Here is a 27,917-nt window from a genome sequence, read left to right as displayed (position 1 = left end):
TTTTCCAGTCTCCTATTCAGAAGTGCAAATGTTAGAAGAAACACACAGATAAGTGAAGAGCTAAAGCATGGAATTCCCAATCTGGGTCCAAATTGATTCCATTCAGGACTATTCAAACCCCAATAGAAGATTCTAGAGAAAGAAAAACTTTTTTAAAGAAAAGGTCAAAACGTCGACCGTCATCTCAGCTGCCATTCTGCGCATGGACCTCTCTTAGATCTCACCTCATCACTGACAAGCACGTGGATCCCACTGGGTCCCTGTCTGTAGATCTGGTTAATCTGCTGCGGAGAAATGCTGTACAGATTTGCTATTTTCTCAGTTAACTCTACCGCTGTCAGCTCTTCCAAAAAGATTGCATGGTATACTGGAGGAAACCGGGAAAAAGAATTTCATCACATAAAAAACAGTTCAAATAAGAAACACATTAAATACTTGGAAAGTTTCTTTCTTCTTTGCTCCCCACTTCTCCCAATGGTGCTGATTCATGTTGACACATGATACTGTGGGTGTGGGGAGACCTCCATGGAATCATAGAATGGTACAGCACAGAAGGGGGCCATTCAGCCCATCGTGTCCATGCCGGGTCTCAGCAAGAGTAGATCAGCCAGTCCCACTCCCCAACCTTTTCCCCATAGCCCTGCAAAACTTTTCTCTTCAGATAATTATCGAATTCCCTTTTGAAAACCTCCATTGAACCTGGCTCAACCACACTCTCAGGCAGTGCATTCCACATCATAACCACTCACCCTGTGTAAAAGGTTTTTCTTTGTGTTGCTGTTGCTTCTTTTGTCAATCACCTTAAATTGGTGTCCTCTGGTTCTCGCCCCTTTTACCAATGGGAACAGTTTCTCTCTACCTACTCTGTCTAAACCTTCCCAATTTTCAACACCTCTATCAAATCTCTTTTCAACCTTCTCTTCTCTAAGGAGAGCAGCCCCAATTTCTCCAATCTATCCACGGAACTGAAGTTCCTCATCCCGGAAATCATTCTTGTAAATCTTTTCTGCACCCTCTCCAAAGCCTTCACATCCTTCCTAAAGTGTGGTGCCCAGAGGTGGACACAATACTTCAGTTGAGGCTGAACCAGTGGTTTATAAAAAAGCTCATCATAACTTCCTTGCCTTTGTACTCTATGCCTCTATTTATAAAGCTCAGGATCTTGCTTGCCTTTCTGACCACTTTCTCAACCTGCCCGGCCACCTTCAACACATATACTCCCAGGTCTCTCTGTTCTTGCATACTTCCTACCGAAATGTATAGCTTCACATTTCTCTGCATTAAAATTAATCTGCAACATATCTACCCATTCCACAAGCATTTCTGTGCCCTTTAATATTTCAAAGTAAATTGTTCATTGTTTCTTTAGCTAATGGACCATCCTGTTGCTTATACCATTATCTGTACCTCTTAGAATCATACAGTATAGAAGGAGCCCATTAGGCCCATCATGCCTGTACCATTTCTTTGAAAGCTATCCAAATAGTCTGACACTCCTGCTGTTTCCCCATTTTCTCTTTCAAGTACATATCAAATTCCCTTTTGAAAGTTACTATTGAGTCAGCTTCCACCACCTATTTAAGCAGTGCATTCTGGGTTATAACAACTTACTGAGTAAAAAATGTCTCTTCATTATTCCCCTCGAAGCAGCCTCTCTGTATCAGCTTTATCAGAACTCTTCTGATAGAACATAATTTTGAAAGCCTCTATTGAATCTCCCTTTAACCTTCCCTGTTCTAAGGAGAACAATCCCAGCTGCTCTAGTTTCTCCGCAGAACTTGTTTCATTCTAGTAAATCTCCTTCGCACCCTCTCCAAGACCTTGACATCCTTCCTAAAGTTTGATATCCAGAATTGGACACAATACTCCAGCTGTGCCCTAACCACTGATTAACAAAGATTTAGCAAAACTGACTTCCTTTTGTGGATTCCACAGCATTGTTTTTAAACAACCTTTTCAAATTGTCCTGCCAACTTCAAAATATTGTGGATGTGAGCCTCCAGGTCTCTCTGTTCTTCCATCCCTCTTAAAATTGAACTTGCTTTAAAATAGTTTATATTGCCTATCCTCATTCTTCCTTCCAAAATGCATCGCTTCACAGTACACTGCATTAAATTTTATCTGCGTGTGGCTGTCCATTTCACCAGTCTGTCTATGTCACCCTGAAGTTTGGCAAAGTCCTCCTCACTATTTACTATGTTTCTGAGTTTTGTACCATCTGCATATTTTGAAATGCTGCCCTTTATATCCAAATCTAGGTCATTAATATATATCAAAAAGAGCAAGGGGTTCTAATACAAACTCCTGGGAGACACTATGTGTGCGCTCCTCGAGTCTAAAGGGCTACCATTCATCACTAGTCCGCCTCTGACCCTTAGCCAATTTTGTATCCATACTACCCATGTCCCTTTAATCCCATAAACTTCAAATCTGCCAAAAAAAATCCATGATGTGGTACTTTAGCAAACACCTTCTGAAAGTCTATATATACACACCAATTGATCTAACCTCATCAACCCTCTCTTTCACTTCATCAAAGAGCTCAGTTAAGCTTGCCAGATATGATTTGCCTTTAACAAATCCATGCTGGCTAATATTTATTAAACCATGCTTTTTCCCCAAGTGACAATTAACTTTATCTGGACTATGGACTTTAAGGGCCAGATCTTCATGCCTCCATCCATGTCGGAAAGGAGGCAAGTGGGATTTAAAAGTGGCAGGTGGGAGCCGATTCCGGGAATTCCTACCCTATTACCGTCATGTGGGATTTTTGAAGGTGCAGGAAAAGGGTGTAGATAACAAGTCCGCACACTGCAATCGTGTCCTTGCCAACCCCATTGAGGGGGGGGCGGGTGGACATTTTAGGGCCATCCCCGGGCCATGGAGTCAGGTCCATTTTGGTAGGTGTGGTTCACAGCACCTCAGAAGAGTCATGAATCATGGGATGCCTAAGTCTGGAGTTGGAAAACTTTTCACAGTTAAGTTTAAAAGGTGTTGACAACTTTGCATGTCATAGCATAATAGTGTAGATAAGTTAAATATGTTTTCAATATAGTAATTAATGATAGAGTTTTGTTTAGAACAGATAAGTGACCATTAAATTAACTAGCATTGTGAAAGTGTTCAGGTGCATTAGCGTAATTTATCCAATGGATAGTTCAGCCATCTTTGAAACCTTCGAAACAGTGGAACAGATGGCCATCTGTTCCACTGCTTCAAAGGTTTTATAGTTTTCAGCTCTGGAGGCATTGTTGTTGACACAGCTACGCAATGGAATCTGACCATGAATGCTTGGCTGAGCTCCAAATCCCACTAATGAATTCATTTCAGCAAGGATTGCTGATAAAGCCGAGAGGGAGATTGCAAGCTTTGTTTTGGTTGACATTTTTATGAGCTGTTAATAGGATTTTGTTTTTGAAGAGGTATTTGAATGGCAGTTTGTTTAGTTTGACATTTTCATGAGCATCTTAAAGACTTCCAAATGCTATTATAGGACTCATGAGTTCTGTCCATAGTGGATACTGGATGAGTAGGCAAGGAGGGTATGGAGGAGGCATGGGGCAATGTGCGCAGCCACGTAGATATGAAGGGGTCATTAAGTGACATTAGAGAACACTGGGGTTGGGTGGGCAATTGAGGCAGAGTGAGGGATGAGGCCTAGGGTGCTTAACACTTGAAACAGGCTAAAGTCCCAGTAAATAGAAGAGTCTGCCCACCTTAGCAACCGCCTGTCTCCGATCTGCCTTGGGCCTGCTGCGGGAGGCAGTGGCCTCAACTCCAGCTGTCCCCATCATGAAAATATTGTGAGCAGGCACAGCCCTGGCAGAAGGTGGCTTTCCAGCATCAGGAAATGGCTTGACTCACAATTCTTGCCTCAAGAATGAAACTCTGGGCCTAAGATTCCCTAGCACCAACATTTAGCTGGCTGGCCTATAGTTACTGAGTTTATATCTCTCCCCTGTTTAGATCAGAAATGCAGCTTTTGCAACCCTCCAGTTCCCTGCTAACACTCCTATATTGAAGGAGGTTTGGAAGATTGTGGCCAGAGCCCCTGCCCAAGGTCCCTCAAGATCCTAGGATACATCTGATCCAGGCCAGGTGACTTTTTAACTTTCAGTGCTGACAACATTTTAAGTATCTCCTCTTTATCTAACTTTACCCCATTTAATTTCTGTAGCTCCCTCTCCTTTGCTGTAACATTGGCGGCATCCTCTTCTTTAGAGAGGACAGTTGCATTGTACTTATTTAGTACCTCAGCTATGTTCTCCCCCTCCACAAGGAGATTTTCTTTTTTGAACCCTAATCAGCCCCACCATCCTTTGACCATCCTTTTACTCATATTTTTATAAAATACTTCAGTGTTCCTTTTTATATTGCCTGCTAACCTTTACTCATACACTCTCTTTTTCCTCCTTTTTAAGTTTTCTTTGTGAACTTTGTGTATTCTGCTGATAATCTACTGTACTGTGAACCTGACATATGATAAGCCACATCTTTCTGGTTCGTTTTTATCTCAATATCTTTATTCGCCCCAGCTTTGGATGACCTGCCTTTCCTCTTCATAGGAATGTGTTTAGTCTGTACCTGAGCTGATCCCTTTGCTTATTTACTGTTTTAGCTGTCGATCTTTGTTTCCAACCTACCTGGGCCAGGTCCCTTTTCAACTCACTGAAATTAGCCTTTTTCACCTTTCATTGTTCCTTGCTCCATTTCCTAACTACTCCGAGCCTAAAGATACTATGATCACTCTTTCTTAAATGCTTTCCAACTGGCCCTATTGCATTCCCCAAAATGAGATCCAGCTTCCTTCCTCACTGGGTGGAAACATACTAATCAAGAAAGCTTTCCTGGACACATTTCAGGAATTCTGCCTCCTCCTTGCCCCTTTGCATGGACTTTTTCTCCCAATCTGTAATAAGATATTTCAATATGCCAGCAAATTTGCTCCAGTTCCCAATAATTGGTGGTCTATACCAGGCGGCATAACAACTCCTCTTTTTCCCCTTAACACTAACCAAATAGATTCTGTCCATGAACCCTCAAACACATCACCCAATTTCAGGAATGTAGCAGTATATGTCATTAATACTGCCATCCTTACCTCCCTCCCTTATTCCTCTTAAATATATTGCAGTCCTGAGAAGTTCCCATTCCAGTCCATGTTTGAGCCAAGTATCCTTTATTTTTATTGTAGAACAATCCCATTGCAACTTGTACCAGCAGCTGATCAAGCCTATCCGTCACGCTGCATGCATTTACACACATGCTCTCCAGTCCTGCTGGAGCCTGTGTTACATTTCACCCCTGTCTGATCCCTTTTCTGTCTGGACTACTCTACTCTCACGCTGCTTGTCTCTCATAATCCCCTGTGTACATTGTTTCTCCGCCCTTATGCTTCATGCTGATTCCCTATCTGCTGCCAAATTAGTTTCAACCCTCCCCCAAGGACATTGGTCCCAGCTCTCCTCAGGGGGCAACCTGTTCACCTTTTACAGGTTATCCAGGCCCAGAAGTGGCCCTAATGCCTCAGGGGTCTGAAGACCTCCCTCTTGCACCAGTTCTTCAGCCACATATTGACCTGCTTTATCTTGCTGTTCCCATTCGCACTAGCACATGACACTGGATGTAATTCAGAGATACCATCTTTGAGGTCCTGTTATTTGGACTCCTCCTCAGCTCCTGAAACTCTACAGGATCTCAACACCTTTCTTACATTATTGGGTCCAATGTAGACAACAACCTCTGGCTGTTCCCCACAAAACCTTCTGTACTCATTCAGTGACATCCTGTTCCTTACTTCACAACCTTTGACCCCTTTAATAAAACAGATATTGAATCAGCTCTTATTTAAAAGTGGTCAATTAATACAGCACTGACCACTTTTGCTGGAAGTATATCCCACAAATTGACAGAGAAAGGAAATTCTAAATCTCTAGTCTTGCTGAAGGATTGCTAACCTGGTGCTTGTCCTCAAACTGCAATTAAAGTCTAAGTTGCATATTCTGCTCACACTCGCATTGTCCATCTTCAAAACCTAACTTCTGTCCCCTTTCCCTTTCCAGTTTTAAAAAAACAGGTTCTTTAAGCCTCTCTTCACGGCTCAGAGGACAAGCCTGGCATCATATCGCCCTTTTCTGAACTTACCAATCCAAAGTTTTGCTAGAACATTACTGCCCAAAATAAAAGCTCTGGAAAATATTCTATGACCTTACTAAGGTGTTCTACAGAGTTAATAATTCATTTTAACTTATAACCAAATGTCCTTGAGACACATTCCAGCTCAGTTAACCATGTTGTTAACAGTTGCTTATATCTACATTATGATCAGTAGTCGCACCCAAATAACTTCATGTTGACTTGATAGCTTCTGTATAGTCAACAAACACACCTTTTCACCTTTGCTAAACGGTCACCCATTCATTCTGCATGTACGGCTCCTGTTCTTGTGAAGGATCTTAATTTCACTTATCTATACTAAATAAAGTCCTTTGTGCCATTCCTTAACCCATTCACTAATTGGTGAAGATCTCTCCAAATGTCATCAGTATCCTTGTATGCTATCAATGTCCTTTTCAGCAGTTACCTACTAATACAGCTTTGAGCAGTTTTATGAATATTCTAATCCCAGTGAACGCATTCATTGCTGAAGTTGCTACATCCTGCCTCACTACAGAGACTCTTCCCATGTGAGATGACAGTTATCACAGCAGTTACTAGGTCACTGCCATTGTAGAAACGAACTAACCTCTGCAAGCATGCAAAAAATGGAAATATTCTCTTCTTTTTGTTCATGTGCTTCGGAATAGTTTGGAAGCTAAAGCAAATCCCCAAATGTGAAAGCAAGACCGTTAGGCTTTGCTGTGTTGCCAGGCGATTGGACTAAGGGAGCGGGTTTCGAGGAAGGAAAGTTTATTTTTTCTATGAAATACCTAACCTCCTGCTGGGTCTGTCAGGCTCTCACAATGGCTCATTCCTCCTAAAACAAACCAATAACAGAACTCACCACATGAACTTCCAATGCCTCCGATGCTCTCTTGCTTTTGTTGATTATTCTCCTGGTCCTGCTCGTGCTCCTGACACACATAGATGGCCAGTTTTGGACACACATTTCTGTGAGTATGAGTATAAGAAGTATAGGTGTTAATTTCACTATGCTAAAACCAAAGTTAATTTCGTATCACAATATTAGGGATGAATAACAATAACCGATATAACTTTACAACATATTTAAAAACAGGAAGAATGTTTCACATTTAAATTAACAAATGTCAATTTGCAAAATAATTTTTGTAAAAGAAACATTACATAAATTTCGATAAGTAATTGTTCAAACGCAGCCTTGCTTCAACTACAACTGACAAAAGACACATTATGGACTCAGATCAGTCCCCATGCATAGGAAGGCACTTCAACTGGATAATGTTCATCCACGCACACCCCACCCTCCCTAACCCACCCCCAGCTACTGAAGAAAAATTGTCTTAGTTTCAATGTAAACCAAAAGTGCACACAACATAAAACAACAAAAAAAATCATTCATTTGCTCAAATTGGCAAATAGATTTCACTTAAGGGGTTTCATTGGATCTAATGTGTTGTGTACCATTTTGTGTATTTCGGTACAATGCCAGTGCTCACTGGCATCCAGCAGTGGTATTCAGAGAATGATGGGATGGAGAAAAAAAATCAATGAAAGACTGAATGTTGTGAGCATTTGTCAAATGGTGGAAAGTGAGTTCATTCATAATTAGCCATAGTCTGCAAAGAACCATTGGCATCTCTCTGTTAGAGATAGACAAGTGACTATATAACTTGAACAGCACCACTCTGCATGAAGCATGCCTGACCAAGAACTTCTCCCGCTCTTACTGCCTGCCATGGGCACACTCGAAGGGTTAGCAGCTTTGTTATCGACTTGTTTGGCCATGTCATGAATGCTCCCTCCATAGCCTACAAGATCTGGAGTAGGACTTGAACCTGGAGCTTCTGGCTCAGAGGCAAGGTCACTACTTACTGAGCCACAGGGGTCTGGAAAGTGAGTAGGTCTCCAAAATGAAGTTATTGAAAAGGTAGCCTTTCAAGAAACTGCACACACAAATTGGGACAGAAGAAAGGCAATTGTGATACTGCATTTGGAAGAAAACGACCTATAATGAAGGATTCTAATTCTATGCTTCTGGATGTTTAAAGAATAGGTTTTACAATAGAGGAGGTTAAGGCACAATGCTTTGAGGACTTACCTTCCCTTGATTGTATTAAAAAGTCTGATTCCATCTGCAGGACCACAGATCTGGATCAAGTCTTCTTTAGACATTTTCAACAAGTCTGCACCTGAGGAATTCATTAGAACATGCATGTAAGCATGCAAACAGCGAAGAAGTTAAAGGCATGTTATGTGTGATGGAAGTCTGTCCCTGGAAGTAAATGCAAGTTCATGTAAGTTTAATTGAATGGAGCACACAAAAACACTGGATTAAGTAGGATCTTGCACAACTGTTTAACTTTCAGTAAGGTGGACAACTTCGAGAAGCCCGTGTATATATTAGGCATCATGACAGCTCGTCCACAATGCTGTTGTTTCCATACAATGGACTTTCCATAAACTTTCATCAAAATCACACCAGAGCTCCGCTATAGAGCAAAGAAGTGTACAAAACAGAATATGGCATTTAAAAGGACATCTGATGGACTCAATATCATAGCAAGAAACTTCATAAAAACAGAACATTTTTCCTGAATTAAAAAAATTTGAAATTACAGAAGACACTCTAATGCCAGTTTAGCTGTAGAGTAATGATATCTTCAACCCTAGTACTTACAGAGAAGACAGAAAGCACAGTCTATGCATTTCTCTCTTACCCATCAAAACTAATTGTAGAAGTAAATCTTGGCTCTGGGTTGGTAGCACTTTTGCACATTAGTAGGTTTTTTTTTTATTTATTCTTTCATGGGATGTGGGTGTCACTGGCAAGGCCAACATTTGTTACCTATCCCTAACTGCCCTTGAACTGAATGGCTTGCTAAGCTATTTCCAAGTCAACCACATTGTGTGGATCTGGAGTCATATGTAGGGCACACCGGGTAAGGGTGGCGATTTCCTTCCCTAAAGAATGTTAGTGAACCAGATGGGTTTTTACAACAATTGGTCTTTCAATTCCAGACTTAATTAATTGAATTTAAATCCCCCCCAGCTGCCATGGTGGGATTTGAACCCATGCCCCCAGAGGATTAGCCTGAGCCTCTGGATTAGTAAGTAGTCCAGTGACATTACCACTATGCCACTATGCTAATTATATTCAAGTGGTGGGTATTAATTGGGGACTTAACTGTTCTTCTACGAGTAGCAGATCAACAGATCCAGGCAGTGGGCAGTAGAGGGGGGCTCAACAGCCTGTCTGTCTCTCTTCCTCGGCTATGACTGCACTCTGGTGTCCCTGGAGAGGGAGAACAAGGTGTCTGCCTGTATGTTCGAGGCCTTCTGTGACTTGTAAGCACTGGGGGTACTGGAATGCGAACACTGGGGATGTCATTTTAATTTGATTTAAGTTTCCTTTAAAGTTTTGAGCTTTTGATTGAAGGGGTTGCTGTTGTCCCTATTATAAGACACTTAGTTGTTTAAGGTTATTCCAAAACTATTGCTGAAAAAAAAGACTTTTTTTGTCGAAGCTTTTCGCTTTGCACTCATCAGGACAATTCACAAGAAAATACCAATGTCAGGGGAAACAACATATTTATATTGTATAAGAGAGTGCTGATTGATTGGCAAGTGGATTCTGTTTGGTAGGGGCGCTGCCATGGAGAATGCCCCAGTTGATGGTGACTGACAGTTAACTGCCAAGCATTGTTTGAACTTTAAACCAGGCAGCTTGACTCTGGTCAAGACATTGCCCTGGGGAATGAACCAGCGAATGGCTATCACTTATTTAGTTTCGCTGCAAGATGAAAAGCTTCGACAAAAAAAAGTCTCTTTTTTCAGCAATGCTCATATCCTGTACCACCAAGCAACTATTTGTCCCTTCAAAAGTGATTTAAATAGGAGCAGGCTGAAAGTATGGCTGTTGTGTGAAGAGGCACAATAGGTAATGTGTATCTATATAAATAAAAACTGAGGCTCCAGTGTTCTACCCTTCATTATGAGATCTAATGTATTATATGCCATTTTCTGTATCTTGTTACAGTGCCGATGCTCACTGGCATTTAGCAGCTTGGGGCATGAAAACTATCTAGCTGAGCTATTTGAATTCTAGCGACAAGACAATGATTATACGCTTAACTGCGTGGAAGAGGAGGTTAATTAACAAGAGGAAGTTTTTAATAAAGAGAGAACTTGTCTTCTCTCTCTCTCACTCTCAAGCATCCAGCAATAAAAAGGGGGCACAAGAGTGTTTAGTGACGTCAATCAGTTACAAAGTTCTGTTGACTAATAATTAAACAGTTTCTATCATCCAAAGTTAAATCTCGGAATGCCAGGAATAAGCCATTACTGTGGGCCTTGAGCGTTTCGCAAGCTTCAAACAATTCTAGATTTTAAAAAAAAATACAGCTCACCTGAAAAATTGAAAAATAGCTGGCAGAATGTCGAGAAGCGGTTTCTGTACAGCCACTGCTGTGCATCCTGGCTAGAGGCTGTGGGCAACAGGTACTACATTGCATAAAGAATAAGATGTCTTCCATTAAAACAACAACAACCACTTATATCTATATAGCACCTTTAACATGATAAAATATCCCAAGGTGCTTAGGGAGCATCATAAAACAAAATATGGCACTGAGCCACAGAAGGAGATATTTACCCGGGTCTTCCGGTCTCCAATCATCGGAGATCAGACGTACCCACAAGACACACTACAGCACCCCTCGGAAGTCCCAATGTACTGACCCCGTGAGAATTTCCCAGGAAGTTTAAACTTCCAATGGGCAATTCCCTTGCTTCCTTGTACAACCGAAAAAGTCCTCAACTCTGAGTTGCAGTCAGAGACTTTGGACAGTTCTGATTTACTTACCCAAATAGTTACCCAGAAAATGTTAGACAGAAATACTACGTAGCAGTGCTACGACTAAGGAGTCAGATTGAAGTTATGCTCCACATTTCTGGAGAAGCCAGGATCGGAAGACTCAGCCAGCGCTCTGGAGTGGTGGAGAAAAGTAGAAGTGGAGTGGCAATCTATAGTGGTTGCCACTCCTTGGAAGTTTCAGGCTACAAGGTCAGTTAACCAAAAGCTTGGACAAAGGAGTAGGCTTTAATAAGTGTATTAAATGAGGAAAGTGAAGTAGAGAGGTGGAGAGGTGTTGGGAGGGAATTCCAGAGCTTGGTGCCCAGGCAGCTGAAGGTTGGATGATTAACATGGTGGATGATTAAAATCGGGGATGCTTCAAATGCCCGAATTAGAGGAGCGCAGATATCTCAGAGTATTGTGGGGCAGGGGGAGATGACAGAGGCAGAGAGGGATAAGGACAAGGAGGGGTTTGAAAACAAGGATGTGAATTTTAAAATCAAGACGTTGCTTGACTGGGAGCCAATGTGGGTCAGTGAGCACAGGGGAGATAGGCGAAGAGGACTTGGTGCGGGTTAGGACACAGGCAGCCTGGTTTTGGATGACCTCAAGTTTACGGCAGGTAAGGGAAAAGCAAATGAATAGCACACCAAATGTCCTAAAAGAGAGAAAATCACCACAGTAAAATGATCTCACAAATACTTACATCAGTGTTCAGAGACGATGGATCTTCTTGGCTTGTTGGTGACCAATTTCTAAAGTTGCACAACCCGAAAAAAAAGTTTGTGAGTGATGACGCAATTATGTTAACACACAGTAGGCAAAGCAAATAATGCAAACTCATCTTCAAGGGGCGTGACTAAGGATCTTTGAGTAAGATTGAGGATCTAAATGTCCTACATGTTATTCCAAACTGAAACACAAGAATTCAGAGAATATTTGTAAGAGGCTCAAAGATAGGGTACTATGGAGATTAACCACATTGATAACATGAATCATTTCTCCATCACTGCTTCACTAGAACAATATCATCCAATAAACACTTAATAAACTTCAAAGCAGGAATGCTCCATCAGTGGTTTAGCGTAGTACTGAAACAGGGGGGCCCACCAAGTTGGCAGGTTTAATCCCCAGTCCATACTAAATTATCTGCTCTCAGACAGAATAGCAATAGGGTTGTGACAACTGGACACAACATAATTCGATGTTTTTTTAATCGGGGTGGTGGGGGGAGGGGTGTGGGGGATAGGGAAGGGTTGGTAGAGGAGCTGGGGTGGGGGGAAATAAGTCAGCGTTTCTGCTCCTGATCCACTGTCTCTGATGGAAAGTCACAAACTGCAGGTACAAGGTGAGGGCACAATCTGACGCCCTTCATTACTCTAAATAGCTTATCAAACCTCACTGTCTGGGTTCTAATGGTCAATGCAGCAATGTTCTGAAAGGTGACAGAGGTTTCCAAAGACTGACCTCAGCAAAATTCAAATGCCTTCAGGCTGGGTGGGGGAGGAATCAATAAAGAAAGCTAACCCATAAAGAAATTTTATCTTGAAGACTATGCTTTTGGAGGCTAGTCTTTGTCGGAACAACCTGTGCAGAAACTGTCTTTACAGCAGAAAAGGTGATGATTAGATTTGGGTTTCTTATTTAAATCTATCTAGTTAATGGCAGCTACACATAGTTTAAAAAACATCCACAGACTACCCTTATACCTAGGAGTCCCTCCAAGCAGTGCCTTTTGCTAAGACAGGAAGACAAATCAATGCAGCCTTTATCTCTCCTCCATCCTGTACCAAAAGACTGTCATACTGTGATAGAATAGTTATGTCAGAAGACAATGCAAAGTAGAACCTCAAGCTCAGGCCACAAAGGCAAAGGTGTAAAGTGGTCTCGAGGGCCTCAAATTATGCTGAAATTATACAATGGTTTTCCTGTGACTTTAACCGTGCAGCTGAACACAGCAATTCATTGAGTTGAGCCAGATTGTTGAAATAAGGGCATTGATTGCTCAAACAAAAAAGATTGACTTTCAGTTCTGGCACTCCAAATCCACAATCGCTCATGGCCAAGGCAGTGACAAAGGGGATTTTGTAGAGAATATGGTACATACCCTTCACTGACACTAAAGTTGACAGGCAAGCTGTGGTAACCTATGGAGGGAGTACTACTAACGTATGAGGCATCAGGCCATGGAGAGCACTGCAAAGAAGAATGAGGAGCACAATTCAGTTGGCATCTCTCAAAATCTGGCATTGCATTAATATTCTTTTATTAAAATGAAAAGGAAGAAGATAGCTTTTCCCTTCATGGGTCATCCACAGAAAATGATGATTAATCCTGCAACTGCTGCAGTATTTTTGTGTACCAAACAAAGCTTAAAAGATATAAAACTAGAGGAGCTGAGAAATTTAAGGGGCTAGATAGACAAATTAATATAGGAAAATAAGTTGAGAAAGGTGCAAAACAAACAAACATTGTAAGGGATCCCAGGTTTTGCAAATAGGGTCAGAATACAAAAGCAAAGAAATTATGTTAAGCATGTAAAAAACACTGATTCAGCTAAAGTTAAGGATATTGTATCATTTTGGGTACCATGCTTTAGGAAGGATATTAAGGTTTGGACTGACAAGTGGCAAGTAATATTTGTGGCACACGAAGTGTCAGGCAATGGCCATCTCCAACAAGTGAGACTCTAACCATTTTCCTTGGTATTTAGTGGGATTAACATTGCTGAATCCTCAACTATCAACCTTCTGGGGGGGGGCAGTTACCATTGACCAGGAACTTAACTGAACCAAGCCTGAAAGTTGCTCATGTTGCAAGCAGACACAAACTACTTCAGTGTCTGAGTAGTTGTGAATGGTGCTGAACATTGTGCAATCATCAGCAAACATCCCCAATTCTGTCTGTATAGGAAGGGTTTTTCACTCAGCGTGCGGGTGCATGCCCGACACGCCCGAGCATGAAATAACGTGTGATGACGTTGGGTGAGCGTCCCAACGCCATCTTGCACTCGCGCGATATTTCGGTCGGCGGGCACACTTGAGAGTCAGCAGCATGCCCGCCAGCAATTGAGAGGCCTATTAAAGCCATTAATGTAGCAATTAACTGGGATTTTTCACTGCCCATCCAACGTTATGGTTGGCGGGCGAGCAAATTGGCCAGGCGGCATTTGGATTTTTGAGGAAACCTCATCCAAGGGTGGGATGAGGTTTCCGATATTAATTGAAATGGGCAGAATTTTTATCATCAATATGTTTAGCTGAGTGATTCTTGTGGGTGGAAATTTTTTTTTTGGAATATCATAATCTTTGTTTTTGGATTTAAAATTCCTCAGCTCCCTGAGGCAGCTCCCCGCGCCAGCGCTAATATCAGGGGCCCGTTTCCCAGCCTTTTCCGGGCCCACCCACTGCACCCACCTGACAACCGAAAATCCTGCCCTACAACAGAGAGAAGGTCATCCATGAAGCAACTGAAGGTGATTGAACCGAGAGCATTACCCTGAGGAACTCCTGCAGTGATGTCCTGGGGGTGAGATGACTGACCTCCAACAACCACACACCATCTTCCTTTTTGCTAGGTATGACTGGAATGGAGAGTTTTCCCCCTGATTGACTTCAGTGTTGCTAAGGCTGCTTGACACCACACTCAGTCAAATGCTGCCTTAATGTCAAGGGCAGTCGCTCTCACTTCACCTTGATTTGGTGAGTAAGGAAAAATTATTTATGCAGTCGGTAAGGCAATAGCTAGGGGGCATAAATTTATCTCTATAACATCATAAGAAATAGAAGCAGGAGTATGCCATTTGGCCCATCGAGCCTACTCAATAAGACCATGGCTGATCTGATTGTGGCCTTAACTCCACTTTCCTGCCTGTCCCTCATTACACTTGACTCCCTTGTCGACCAAAAATATGTCTAACTCAGCCTTGAATACATTCAATGGCCCAGCCTCCACTGGTTTCTGTGGAAGAGAATTACAAACACTAACAATCCTCTGAGAGAAGGAACTCCTCCTCATCTCCATCTTGAATGGAGGATCCCTTAACTTTAAACTGTGCCCCTTAGTTCTAGATTCCCCGACGAGGAGAAACATCCTCTCAGCACCTGCCCTGTCAAGCCCCCTCAGAATCTTATATGTTTCAATAAAGTCACCTCTCATTCTACTAAACTCCAGTGAGTTTACCTGCTCAACCCTTTCTCTTAAGACAACCCTTTTATTCCCGGAATCAGCCTAGTGAACCTTCTCTGAACTGCTTCCAATGCAAGTATATCCTTCCTTAAATAGGGCACCAGACTGTACACGGCGCTCTAGGTGCGGTCTGACAAATGTCCTGCACAGTTGTAACAAGACTTCCCCACTTATATACTCCACCCCCACTTAAAACGTTCCATTTGCCTTTCTAAATACTTGCTGTACCTACAGGCTAACCTTTTTGTGATTCATGTACAAGGATACGCAGATCCCACTGTACTGCAGCATTGTGCAGTCTCTCTCTATTTGAGTATCACTCTGCCTTTCTATTCCTCCTGCGAAAGTGAACAATCTCACACTTTCCCAGATGAGGTTCCATCTGCCGAATTTTTGCCCACACACATAATCTATCTATATCCCTTTGCAGGTTCTTTGTATCCTCCTAACAACTTGCTTTCCTATCTATCTTCATAATGTCAGCAAATTTGGCTACAATCCAAACGGCCATTCACCTAAGTTATTAATATAAATCGTAAATAGTTGCGACCCCAGCTCTAATCTCTGTGGCACTCCACTAGTTACAGTTTGCCAACCTGAAAACAACCAATTTATCCTGACTCTCTGTTTCCTGTTAGTTAGCCAATTCTCTATCCATGCTAATATATCACCTCCAACACCGTGAGCTCTTATCTTGTGCAGTAACCTTAGATGTAGCACCTTATTAAATGCCTTTTGGAAATCCAAATACACTATGTCGACTGGTTCCCCCTTATGCACTCTCCTTGTTACATACTCAAAGAACTCGAATAATTTGTCAAACATGTTTTCCCTTTCAAAAAACCATGTTGGCTCTGATTTTTTAAATGTCCTTCTATCTTCTTCAGAATGGATTTTAGCATTCTCCCAATGACAGATGATAGGCTGACTGGTCTATGGTTTTCTGCATTCTGTTTCCCTCCTTTCTTGAATACTGTGTCCAAAATGATGGAGAGTTTAACAGATTAAAAAAAAAAAATTAATGCACATTATTCTTGAAATGTGAACTGCTGTACCAGAAACAGAGGTGGAAGCAGATATATAATAGCTGTCAAAAAGCAGATAAATGCCTGAAAAAGAAAATTTTGATGGATATGGGACTTAGATAGATCTTTCAAAGATGTGCCTCCTTCTGTATTGTAAATATGATTCTAAAACTGTAAAGCTTTCCACTTCTAGTCTGTGCCGAAATATTATTCCACTAGTCCCATTGACCCGCACCTAGTCCATAACCCTCCAGACCTCTCCCATCCAAGTATCTATCTAATTTATTCTTAAAACTTAAGAGTGAGCCCGCATTTACCACGTCATATGGTAGCTCGTTCCACACTCTCACCACTCTCTGAGTGAAGAAGTTCCCCCTAATGCTTCCCCTAAACCTTTCCCCTTTCACCCCAAAGCCATGTCCTCTCGTGTTTATTTCTCCTAATCTAAGGGACTTTAGTGAATAGGTGATAGTTTCATGGTCACCATTACTCAAGCTAACTTTATAATCCCAGATTTATTAATTGAATTTAAATTACACCAGCTGCTGTGGTGGGATTCAAACCAATGTCCCCAGAGCACTAAACTGGGCCTCTGGGTTACTAGCCTGCTGACATTACCACAACACCACTGTCTCCCCGCAACAGACTAACAAAATAAACGTGGCTTACTTTTAAGGACAAGAGAAGCTTCTGAAAGTATTGCAGTGTAATCACCTTCCCCCCTCAGTTAATACTAAACTTCGACATTGAAACAAAATCAGGTCATTAATTTGTGGAATGTTATCACGGATGAATAGGTTCGGGAAGCAACCAGCTACATTTCTGGAGAGAAATGGATCAGAGGATACAAGAGACAGCTTTGCAGTAAAAGTGACACTAACCGTTCATTAGAATGCATTCCTAAAAATTGTAACGCGAACTCCAACTTCAAGCATAGCAATATCTCCTTCTCAGGGCAAGGAATCCCTCAAAATGCACCGTTCTTTGATTTGAACTCATGCATGAATACAACAGTGATCAAAACAAGAAAGATTCCCATTTACATAGAGCCTTATCATATCTCTGAAACATGCTGTAGAACTTTACATACATCAACTTCAAGCAATTATTTATCTAGGCAAATATATCAACTGTTTTGCACGTAGCAATATCTTACAAAATAGCAGTGACGTGAATAATCAGTTAATTTTTGTTTTGTTGGCGTTACATTGTGGGGAGAATATTGACTAGGCCAATGGGCGCACTCGATGGTCACATGGAATCTTCCCAACATGCACTTAAAACAGGCAGCTGGCGCATCAGTTTAATCTCATCTGGAGGCTTCATAACATTCCCTCAGCACTGCACTAGAACACGAGTCTATACTACTGCAGGGTTTACAGTACTTGCTTCTGTGCTCATCAGTCATGATTTTTCTCCCATTCACTATAATGAATGAAAGATTGTGGGCTGGCAAGTGTTGGTATGTCCAGCGCCTGGAGTAGGATTCGAATCCCATACTTCTAATTCAGAGGCCAAACTACCAACAACTCAGCCAAGCTGACCTCAGCCGCAAGATTGGTTTTGAATAAATTTCACTGTTAAGTGTTACAAAAAAATTTTAAAAGTGAAAAATAATTAACTTTTAATACAAAAGTAAAATTTGTTCTTGAATGTGTTAGGGAGTTAAAGCATTAAAGAGAAACATTTGAAATGAAAGTACTACAAGTGTTAGCTGTGGCTTGGTTGGTAAGGATCAGTTAAAAACTAAACATTGTGGGCACTGGAAATCTATATTAAAAACAGAAACTGTTGGAAATACTCAGCAGGTATCTGTGGAGAGAAGGAAACAAGAGTTAATGTTTCAGGTCAATGACCTTCACTCAGAACAAAGGTCACCGACCTGAAACATTAACTCAGTTTCTCTCTCCAAAGATACTGCCTGACTTACTGAACAACTTCCCTCCACCCCCATTCCCGAGGAAAGGTATTACAAACCAAATTAAGAACTTCATCCCGCTGGTGTTCACTGTGATATTTAACGCAACAAGTATTGTTGCTTAAAGTTATGAAATGATTGCAATATGTACAGCCCACTCCCAGTTTGGTAATTATGCAAAATTAATTTTTCATTGAAAGGAACCAACATCAAATGATTATTACGTTATTTCTCATAGATCCAAAATAAGGCTATAAATCAATGTTATCCAGGCGGAACATGGGATGAAAGATCTTAGGGGAAGGACCAGTCCCAGCAGCAATTAGCCACTTATATTGCTGCACTGTGACTTGTGTTTATTTAGAACTGAGGGAAACTCTTTCGAGTTATCAACAGTCACAGGTCTTTCGAGTACAATCACAGTTCTTGGTTTCCGGGAGCGGGACATGAACCCACAACCCTCTGATTCAAAGGCGAGGGTGCTATGGACTGAGCCACAGCTGACTGAGGGAGATGCAGTTCCGTTTTGAAGGTCTTTCATTGCCATTAATCAGATTTAAAAGGAAACACCTTGGCGAGTAATTTGATGTTAATGAGGTGGTTTTTCCATAGATCAATGCTCTTGTTAGTAGATAACATTGCCAAGAAAACTTGCGAGGGAGAAAATAAGTGCACAATTTCAAGAAACTTACTTGCCTTTCTGTCGGCACTGAAGACAGATGGTACAGAGTCTACTAATAACCATTGTATCATGTCAACAGCAGCCTACAGAAAGGATTGATTTGGTTTGAAAGTTTAGTAGAATATAAATTTATGTATAAATTATGTCCCAATGAAGGAACTTCCGCAATCTAATTCCTACCTCTGTGAGGATTGTTGTATCGTATGAACGTTGGTATTTTTCTCTTTCCTGGACCGTTCGCTTTTCTATCTTTTCTCGGTCGGTTTTCTGTTTTCGATCAGCTCCCTTAGGCTTTAAAAACACAGACCCATCACAACCGAATTCAAGTATTACAAGGATCCAGGAGCTAGTCAAACCTCCTTTCTTTTCAATATACCAAAGCAAACATTAAAACAAACACGAGCTCTCCGCTCAACTGAACAATAAGTAAAAGGAAAACTATCCAACCAATTCAGTAATACTCCTGAAACAAAATACTATAACATTTATTCAAGGTCCAATTCAACCAGATTCTGGAAAGAGAGAAAGGAATAAGGGATAGGCAAGTTAGGTTGGATTTATGAGTTGGGTTAGCCCAATGGTCTTTTCTAATACATATTCTTAAGATCTTAAATAAAACATTACGTGTTTAGGCTTTTCAGGCGAATCTTGTGTCCAAGAGATTTAATATGACCAATAGCTCTCATTCTGAAAATCTTGGCACATATCACTAGCCAATATTGCCCACAAATTACCTGTTGAGGAACATACAATTTTCTTGGGGGGAGAGGGGGGATTCTTGGAACGGGGGTGGGGGGGACACATCTACCTCATCTCTACTCAACATGGAAGAGATGGGCGCTTACCTTTCAAAGCAACTGTGGGTTGCTACCATACTGAGAGGGGGCTGGTTAGCTCAAACCGTGAGACGGTTCAAAATAATGCCCACAGCCCTGGCTTAATTCCCGTTCTGGCTGAGGTAGGCTTGGGGCCTGCCTCCTCACCCTGCTTCTGAGAGTGGAAGGCAATGGCAAACCACCACTGACAAACCTGCCAAGAAAACAGCTCAAGGTGAAGCACCAGCAGACCAAGGGCCAAGGACCTGCCTTTGGGCAGAACATACATGCCTTACCATACTGAGGCAGACCAGCGTTAATATGAATGCCTACAGTACAAAAGAGGAGCAAGATGTGAAGAGCTGATTCAAAAATGAGTTCGATTTCAGCTGATCATCAAACAGTTCTGACAATCACCTTCAATATTCACAATTAGCCCTTGACGAGCAGTAAATGACTTAGCCCATACCTTGAACACTTTAATCTGGCAACTTGCGGAATGCAGATGTTCTGTATATTCACCAATCTCATTTTGTCTGAACGTGTCAATCTGAATCCTGAATGGAACTCCCTTCTCCCCACCATGTTTCCGGGGGGTGAACTCAGTACTGATACAATGAACCTAAAATAAATATTTGAAACATTTTAAAAATTTCTTTGTCTTATATTAATCATTGGCGAGGCCACATCCCGGATATTGCATTCAGTTCAGGATGTCTACTTTCGGACACAGATACACCAGCAGGACTTAGACAGAAGTGATGAGGGTGAATCTGAAACTTGCGGCCAAATCATGAGCAGAGGCTCAGTATTGGCCTTCTTTTCAAAGAGGAAGAGACAGCGGACAGAAGAAATGTTTTAACTTCATCATGGGATGTGGGTATCGCAGGCTAGGCTGGCACATATTGCCCATCCCTAATTGCCCTTGAGAAGGTGGTGGTGAGCTGCCTTCTTGAACCGCTGCAGTCCATGTGTTGTAGGTACACCCACATTGCTGTTAGGGAGGGAGCTCCAGAGTTTTGACCCAGTGACAGTGAAGGAACAGCGATATAGTTCTCAGTCAGGATGGTGTTTGGCTTGGAAGGGAACGTGCAGGTGATAGTGCCCCCATCCACCTGCTATCCTTTATCTTCTATAGGTTGTGGGCTTGGAAAATGCTGTCGAAAGATCCTTGATGAGTTGCTTCAGTGCATCTTATAGATGGTGCACACTTCTCCCACTGTGGGCTGGATTTTGCCGTCGGCGAGCAGGGGGCGGGGCCCACTCGCCGACGGCAAAATGTCGCAGGATGACATAGGGGGGAACCCCCGACGTCATCCCGCCCCTTTTAAATTTTCAGGAAGGCGGGGGCACAGCGAGATCAGCTGTCCACCCGCCAACCTGTCAATGGCCAATTAACAGGATAATTAAAACAATTAAAGGACCTGCCCGTCCAACCTTAAGGTTGGTGGGCAGGCCAGGAGCCCTGGTGGGTTTCTGAAAAAACATGAAACCTTATCCACCGGCGGGATGAGGTTTCATGAAGGGTTTAAAAAAGTTTATTAAAGTTCCAGTGAAATTTATTAACATATCCCATCTCGTGCGACATTGTCACATGAGGGGGACATGTTAAGGATTTTATTACTTTTCTATTTTTAAAGTTTATACAGCTGTCAGCGATCTCCCTGAGGCAGCACTTAGCCTCAGGGAGATGTGCGCTCTTTCGTGCACATGCGCAAAAGAGCGCACTCTCGCATTTGGGGAATCCCCCCCTGCCCGCCAGAGATTGAGTCGGGCCCGCCCGCCCGACAGGCAGAAAATTCTGCCCTGTGTGTCGGTGGTGAAGGGAGTGAATGTTTGTGGATGTGGTGCTAATTAAGTGGGCTGCTTTGTCCTGGATGGTGTCGAGCTTCTTGAGTGTTGTCGGAGCTGCACTCATCCAGGGAAGTAGAAAGTATTCCATCAAACTTCTGACTTGTGCCTTGTATATAGTGGACAGGCCTTGGGGAGTCAGGAGGTGAGTTACTCGCCACAGAATTCCAGCCTCTGATTTACTTTTCTTGCCACAGTATTTATATGGTTGGTCCAGTTCAGTTTCTGATCAATGCTAACCCCCAGGATGTTGATGGTAATGTTATTAAATGTCAAGGGGAGCTGGTTATACACTCTCTTGTTAGAGATGCTCATTGGATGGTGTGAGTGCTGCTTGCCAGTTAGCAGCAGTAAGCCTGAACGTAGTCCAGGTCTTGCTGCAGGAGGACACGGGCTCCTTCAATATCTGAGGAGATGCGAAGGGAACTGAACATGATCCAGGGTTTTAAAAGAAACGGAGCAAGGCTTAGGTGTCAATTGTGTTAACAGGCTAACTGAATAATGAGTTCGTGATTTCAGAGCTCAAAGACATGGGCGTCAAATTAATAAACTTAAAGCAAGAAGAGAGAGGCCAGAGCTGCTCCTTTTTCTCCTCTCTCTCTCTACTCTGCATTTTATTAGAGACTGTGATGTGACACTGTAGCAGTAAGGTAGTCATTTTACCTGAACGAAAACAGAAGTCCTTTTGGTCGGATCCCAAAGAAACTCAATCGTGTTTAGCTGTGTTGGGTTTGCTCGAGGGTCCACGATACCAACTGACAGGGGTATGTCTGTGAAAAGTTACATCTTATCATCATTTTGAAGTTGCCTTTCATGGGCGGGGAGGGGGGGACACAGGATGTGCTCCTTTCTATCCCACGCCATGCCAAATAAAAACAGCTTGCACAAAAATTGTTTGTGCAGGGACCAGCTAGGATTTAATGCAACAAGTCCTCAGCCTCAGGTTAGGCACTAAGGTGGCATAACGAATCCCTAACAAACCTTAACTGGTAATTAGCATATTGTTAAAGGGGCTGCCCCTTTCCAGATAAATATTCAGAACCACTGTAGGACAGTAGGCCCTTGAAATGTCTAAAGGTTAGTGTTGCGATAGTTTACCATTCAGGTTAAATTAATCATGTTCATACAGGATTGGATTAGTACACAAGGAGTCACAACCAGCTCATGCATTCGGCTCCCTACAAGCAGCTGTAGTGGTTTCCCAGGCTTGGTCCACCGATTATCTTTGAGCCAACGAAACAAAAACAAAAACCTGCTCACCCATGTCGAGGATGCGATCTCCCGGCCGACTCCATCTCCAGCCCTCCAGCTGCTGGTGCTCCGTGTACTGCAAGCGGCGATCATGGAAAACCACACGGATAATGCTCTGCAAGACAACCTACAATTAACCGGGAGTTATCACAAATGATTGGGAATTCTGCAGCATTGTAAACAGCCAGCAAAACGGAGAACACACACACACACACACACACACACACACACACAGAGGCTGTCATCCGGTTTTTGGAATTATGAGCAGGGCTTTCCAGACAGCGGGGTTTCCCCCCCCGCTCCCCCACCGAAGAGTCGTTGGGGATCACATCCCCACTGGTTACAGCAGCCCCTCAGCTATTTCATGGTCCAAGGAGCGATAATTGACTGGAGGAGGGGCTTCTGCCCTTCGCTCAGGCGGAAGACCCGCCCTCAAGAGCTGCCAGCCAATGTCTCAGCAGCGCCAGTGGCAGCAGTGGCCAGGGCTGGGACTACAAGCAGTCCCCAGATTCTAAATCCAGGACCAGGTAAGCATTGGGAGGTCTCACAGTGGGGAGGGGAGGTGAAGGTCCAGGGGGATAGGGAGAGGGGACTGGGGTTCTTGATGGAGAGGGTGGGGGGAGCACCCATTGGGGGCAGACCTTTCAGGTGGGTGGGGGGACACTTGATGTGGAAAGGGGGATTTTGAGGGAGGCGTGCCCCCTTCCCGCCCAAGGCGGGTGACCTGCCGAACTCTCCCACAACCTCTGAACTCCTCTCGCCAGCCTCAAAATTGAGGCTGGGCAGGAAGCAGCCCTTAAATGGCCAATAACTGGCTACCAAAAGGGCCTCAATTGCAACGGGCTGCCTAGGCCTCATCCACTCCTCGTAAAGTTGCAGACAGGTTGTGACAGGAGGGCGCAGGAAGGCTACCCAGGGAATTTTACAGCCTCCCCATCTGCAAACCCACCAGCAGGGAACTGTAAAAGTCTGTCCTATATTCTCTAAGTTTTTACTAGCATGGCTTATATTTGCCTGTCCTTCTCAATGTCCCTCAATTATTCTGCTGGATCTCTTCGATTTATGGAAGCATACCATTTTATAAAATTATGAATAGGAAACAGTGGGATTTAGAAGTGAGATTCTCTGGACATTTCCTACATCCCATCACTTGGGCTGTGTTGTGCAATGATGTATCTCTGCCAGGAACAGCAGGCAGACAATTTGCTTTAGGATCTCTTGTCAACACCTTTGGAGGATCTGCACTCTCCAGATGTGGAATGGATGCCTCTCATCCTGTAAACTCTTACCTTTATATACTTGTCAATTATTTCCTGACTGTCTCCTGGTTTTCTGTTTTCAAACATACGGATTTCGTAAGATTGACCTAGTTGATGATAAAAACAAAATGTTGGTACACTCTACCCCTTAATTAGAAATGTAGTAACTCAAGTTACGCGATAATTCAAATTATTTGAGCTTTAAATGTTCCACTTTTCTATATTACGCAAATCAAATTGCTGGATAATTCAATTTAATTAAGCCCAAAATAGAGTTATCAGGATTTACCCATTTTGCTCATTTGCAGTTAGTTCACAGATCTTGGATTGGATTGGATGTGAATGTGTAGGTCTCCACATTCAATAGATTTCACATTCATTAATGTTGTGGTTTTTTTTCTTGGGGTGGGGTTAGTTCAGTCTTTTCTCTCCCTCTCTCAAAATGCTATTTCAGGTGTTCCAACAGACAGGTATATTGTTATCCACAAGCTTTACCTCACCTGGAGGTTCATACCCAGTGTTAACATATGGCTATCCTGCAGTAACCTGCTTACTGGCTTCAACTCAGCTTTTATGCCAGATGCTCTAGAACTTTCTCCAATGCTGTAGATACTGCCACACAGACTCAAGGATTATAGAACAAGGAGACACTTTTAATCTCTCTTACAATTGGCAAGAACATTTTAGATAAAGTATACATTTTATGCACATGTATATTCAAAACTGTAATTAATGTCATGAAAATATTATAATTTTCATAATATTATTGTTATTTATTGTAAAAGTGGGTTAATAACGGGGTTTGGATTAGTTTCTCTGCGTATGTGTGTGGGGGGGATTTAACTGAATTACAGACAGCTGGTCTAGAGGCTTTGAGTTCTTAACAAGAAGCTAGGTTTGAAATGCTAAATACGTAAACATGGCTGAAGTTTTAGGATGTGACGTGTAATTGGCATTTGCATTTTTAGATAAATTAAGTTAGGTTGAATTTCAAAGAGATGGTAAGATGTTACACGTAGCTAGAAGAAGCTAAAGCAAACAGTGTGTTTATTTTTCCCAAATGCTATTGATAAAATTAGCATTATGAAAAGATTTATATTATGAGAAAGGTAAAGTTCCAAAGACATATCGGAACAATGGAATTTGCATTAAAAATGGAGAAACAAGTATAAAGGAGATGAGGCTATGTGTAAGAGAAGAAGGCATTCTGAGATCTAATAAGTGTGAAAAGCCACCAGCTTCTGTGCATCAAGTTGCTGTCTACAGGAACCGAAGCAGAGAAACCTCATTTTGAAACTCATTGTCCAATGTATTGTGTTACTTTGCCTGGGTCTGTTTAAATCTATTTGTTTTTACTGTTGCCTTAACGGAGGTGTAACTGGGAACCAGATTAATTAGGGGTTTTAGGAGTTATTATAGTCATTTGTAGACCTATGTATGTGCTTGAAATCTTTTCTTTTGTTAAGAAATGTTTAATTTAGTTTTCTAAAAACTTCTGAAGTCGTGGTAGACTTATTACTTCTGAATTCAGGGCACACATCTCAAAATAAAATACAAATTGCAAAACAGTTGTGACCGCATGATCAAGTTTCCCTCGTGGCGCACGTCATCTGCCACGTCATAACATTAGTCAATTAACTTTTATAAGAATGCATTTTGTTCAAACTGAATGGGTCTTGAAATCAAGAGTTCTATCACAGCTCAGTTTCTTTTCATGCTCACCTACTTAATTCTTTGTTCACCTCAGACAGGAATTGATGCTCCCAGAATTTGTGTTTGGTTTTAAACACAGCCCTCTGCGCTGTTTCAACCCCCAGCTTTTAACCCAGTAGATATCAAAATTCAACGTTTCTGTTAATTTGTTGATTTGGACATCCCCAGGCAAATTGAAAATTACTCCAACGTTCATGCATCCAATTGTCAATAGAAAACAGATGCCAGAGTTACAATGGGCAGCATGCAGGTAAATAGAAACATTTCACATGGCTGTTTCAAAACTTACAAATTTTCATAATGGCTAAACCACCAGGGAGTTTGTAGCTTCCCCACCCAAAACCCCATTTCACTTACACCCCACCCACATTTAAACAGTGTACATCTTGGCAAAATGGTCCAGATGGTGAGAGCTAACAAGAAGAGATGTTTCATGAATTTGCTGGGAGTCCAAGGCGTTAAGAGATTGTACTGGGTGATCAATGGACAAGTCACATGTTACCCACTGCATTCAACATGCTGCAGTGAATTCTCTTGAGATTGCTGCACAGGAACAGGGTGAACGTGGAGAGAAAACAGATCAGCTCGACCCCCATTCAAACTAAGGAAATAGGAACACCGTCACGGAGATATTCGCAAGCTGAGCATTCCTGTAAAAAAGAAATGTGGTGAAAGAGCCAACTTGAAAGGAGAGATTAGGGAATAATGGAGAGGGGAAAATAAACAAAGGCAACTCTCAACTTTGATACCTTGGTTGAGATAAGTCAGTGTTTCTTCATGGAGTTTGACAGCAGGAGATGTGGCTGCACAGAGCACATACTGGAATGGGAGCAGTTTGGCACCATTTCCTGGAGGGAGGCTAGACTCCTCATGTTTAAATACTGGAAATGTCAGGACATCACTGAAATGGAACAACAGGTATTCATCAGCTGCAGAAAGCTCAATCTAAGCTCACTACACACCAATTTTCATATTGTAGTCAACAAAAGGCAAATGTTACTAGGTTGAAAATAAGGACCATTTTATACTTTAACATCACAACTGGTAACAGTGGGCTGGTTTTCATAATGAATTTCAAGACTGACTTAAGGGTTTGCCAAGAGTTGCATACATCGAAGATATAATAACTCGCTAATGATAGTCAAATCCAGACACTCCTTCACTTAGTATTATTTTGCTAGCACTTAAGGTCAGCCCTAATTTACTATCAACGTTGTGTTGTTGTCTAGCTTCAGGATAATGTGTCACGGAACAAGAACACACATCTACCCTAAATACTTGTTGAACAAGAGCTGAGCAACATAAAATACAAGAAAACGCATTCTCATAGATTTGTTGGATTCTCAATTAAGTTACATGAAGTAAGGTAGGAGAAGGCTTGTGTGAAGCTGACAAATAACCACCGACAATAGCTGTTGAGCTGAATGGCCGTTTTCTGTGCATTAAATCTGATGTAATTCTATGTACAGCAATATGTCACTCATTGTTCAGATAATATGGAAAAAGCCTGTAAGATCATTTTTAGTTTTTGCTATTTTTTTCCCCAAACAAGTTACACATTTCAAACACGAGATGATAAACATGTCAAAGTCCAAAAAAGCTACATTTGCTGCACAGACACAAAGGCTTCATTGAATAGCAAATAGAGAATCCCAGGAGAGTTACAAGACAGTGAATGAGAGATTTTGACAGCATTCTGGACTAGAAAACCAATGTTTCTATCAATGTTCCCTCGAAGCAGTCCGGCTGCTAGAAAAAAAGGAGAGGGTATGTTGCTTCTGTCAGCCATGGCTCATTTGGTTCACCTCTAGTTGTGGTTTCAAGTCCCCTTGCAGGACTTGAGCACAAAGGTGAAGGCTGAGGCTCCCGTGGAGTATTGAGAGAGCGCTGCACTGTCAGAGGTGCTGTAGTTCAGATGAGACACTAAACCAAGCCCTCTCTGGTAGACTTAAAAGATTCCATGGCACTAATGCAAAGAAGAGCAGTGGAGTTATCCCTGGTGTCCTGCCCAATAATTGCTCCTCAATCAACATCACACAAAAAAGATTATCTAGTCACTATCACATTGTTGTTTGTGGGAGCTTGCTGTGCATAAACTGGCTGCTGTGTTTCCGACATTACAACAGTGACCACACTTCAAAAGTATTTAATCGGCTGTAAAATGCTTTTGGACATCCTGTAGTAATGAATGAAGCTATATAAATGCAAGTCTTCTTCTGTTG

General features: G+C 42.1%; 1 protein-coding gene across 3 annotated transcripts in view; it reads right to left on the bottom strand.

Annotated features, from left to right (window-relative positions):
* The window catches only part of tfcp2l1 (transcription factor CP2-like 1), a 46,548-nt gene that overhangs the window by 7,955 nt on the left and 10,676 nt on the right, over positions 1-27,917 (bottom strand). The window contains exons 2-13 of one of the 3 annotated variants that reach the window (XM_078552574.1): positions 26,445-26,596; positions 24,013-24,089; positions 22,733-22,838; positions 22,136-22,242; positions 20,091-20,243; positions 18,987-19,097; positions 13,101-13,189; positions 11,700-11,748; positions 10,548-10,641; positions 8,240-8,330; positions 7,004-7,110; positions 225-367 (exon numbers count right to left, since the gene is read on the bottom strand). In XM_078552574.1, the coding sequence (XP_078408700.1) occupies positions 225-367; positions 7,004-7,110; positions 8,240-8,330; positions 10,548-10,641; positions 11,700-11,748; positions 13,101-13,189; positions 18,987-19,097; positions 20,091-20,243; positions 22,136-22,242; positions 22,733-22,838; positions 24,013-24,089; positions 26,445-26,596 (1,279 nt within the window). The remainder of the gene's footprint in view (positions 1-224; positions 368-7,003; positions 7,111-8,239; positions 8,331-10,547; positions 10,642-11,699; positions 11,749-13,100; positions 13,190-18,986; positions 19,098-20,090; positions 20,244-22,135; positions 22,243-22,732; positions 22,839-24,012; positions 24,090-26,444; positions 26,597-27,917) is intronic. The other 2 variants (XM_078552575.1, XM_078552576.1) reach the window with 2 other exon arrangements.

The sequence above is a fragment of the Cetorhinus maximus genome, chromosome 11 (assembly GCF_964194155.1).
Source record: "Cetorhinus maximus chromosome 11, sCetMax3.hap1.1, whole genome shotgun sequence".
Taxonomy (NCBI): Eukaryota; Metazoa; Chordata; class Chondrichthyes; order Lamniformes; family Cetorhinidae; genus Cetorhinus; species Cetorhinus maximus.
The sequence above is the reverse complement of the archived record's forward strand: the minus strand, read 5'-3'. Positions and strand labels throughout refer to the sequence as shown.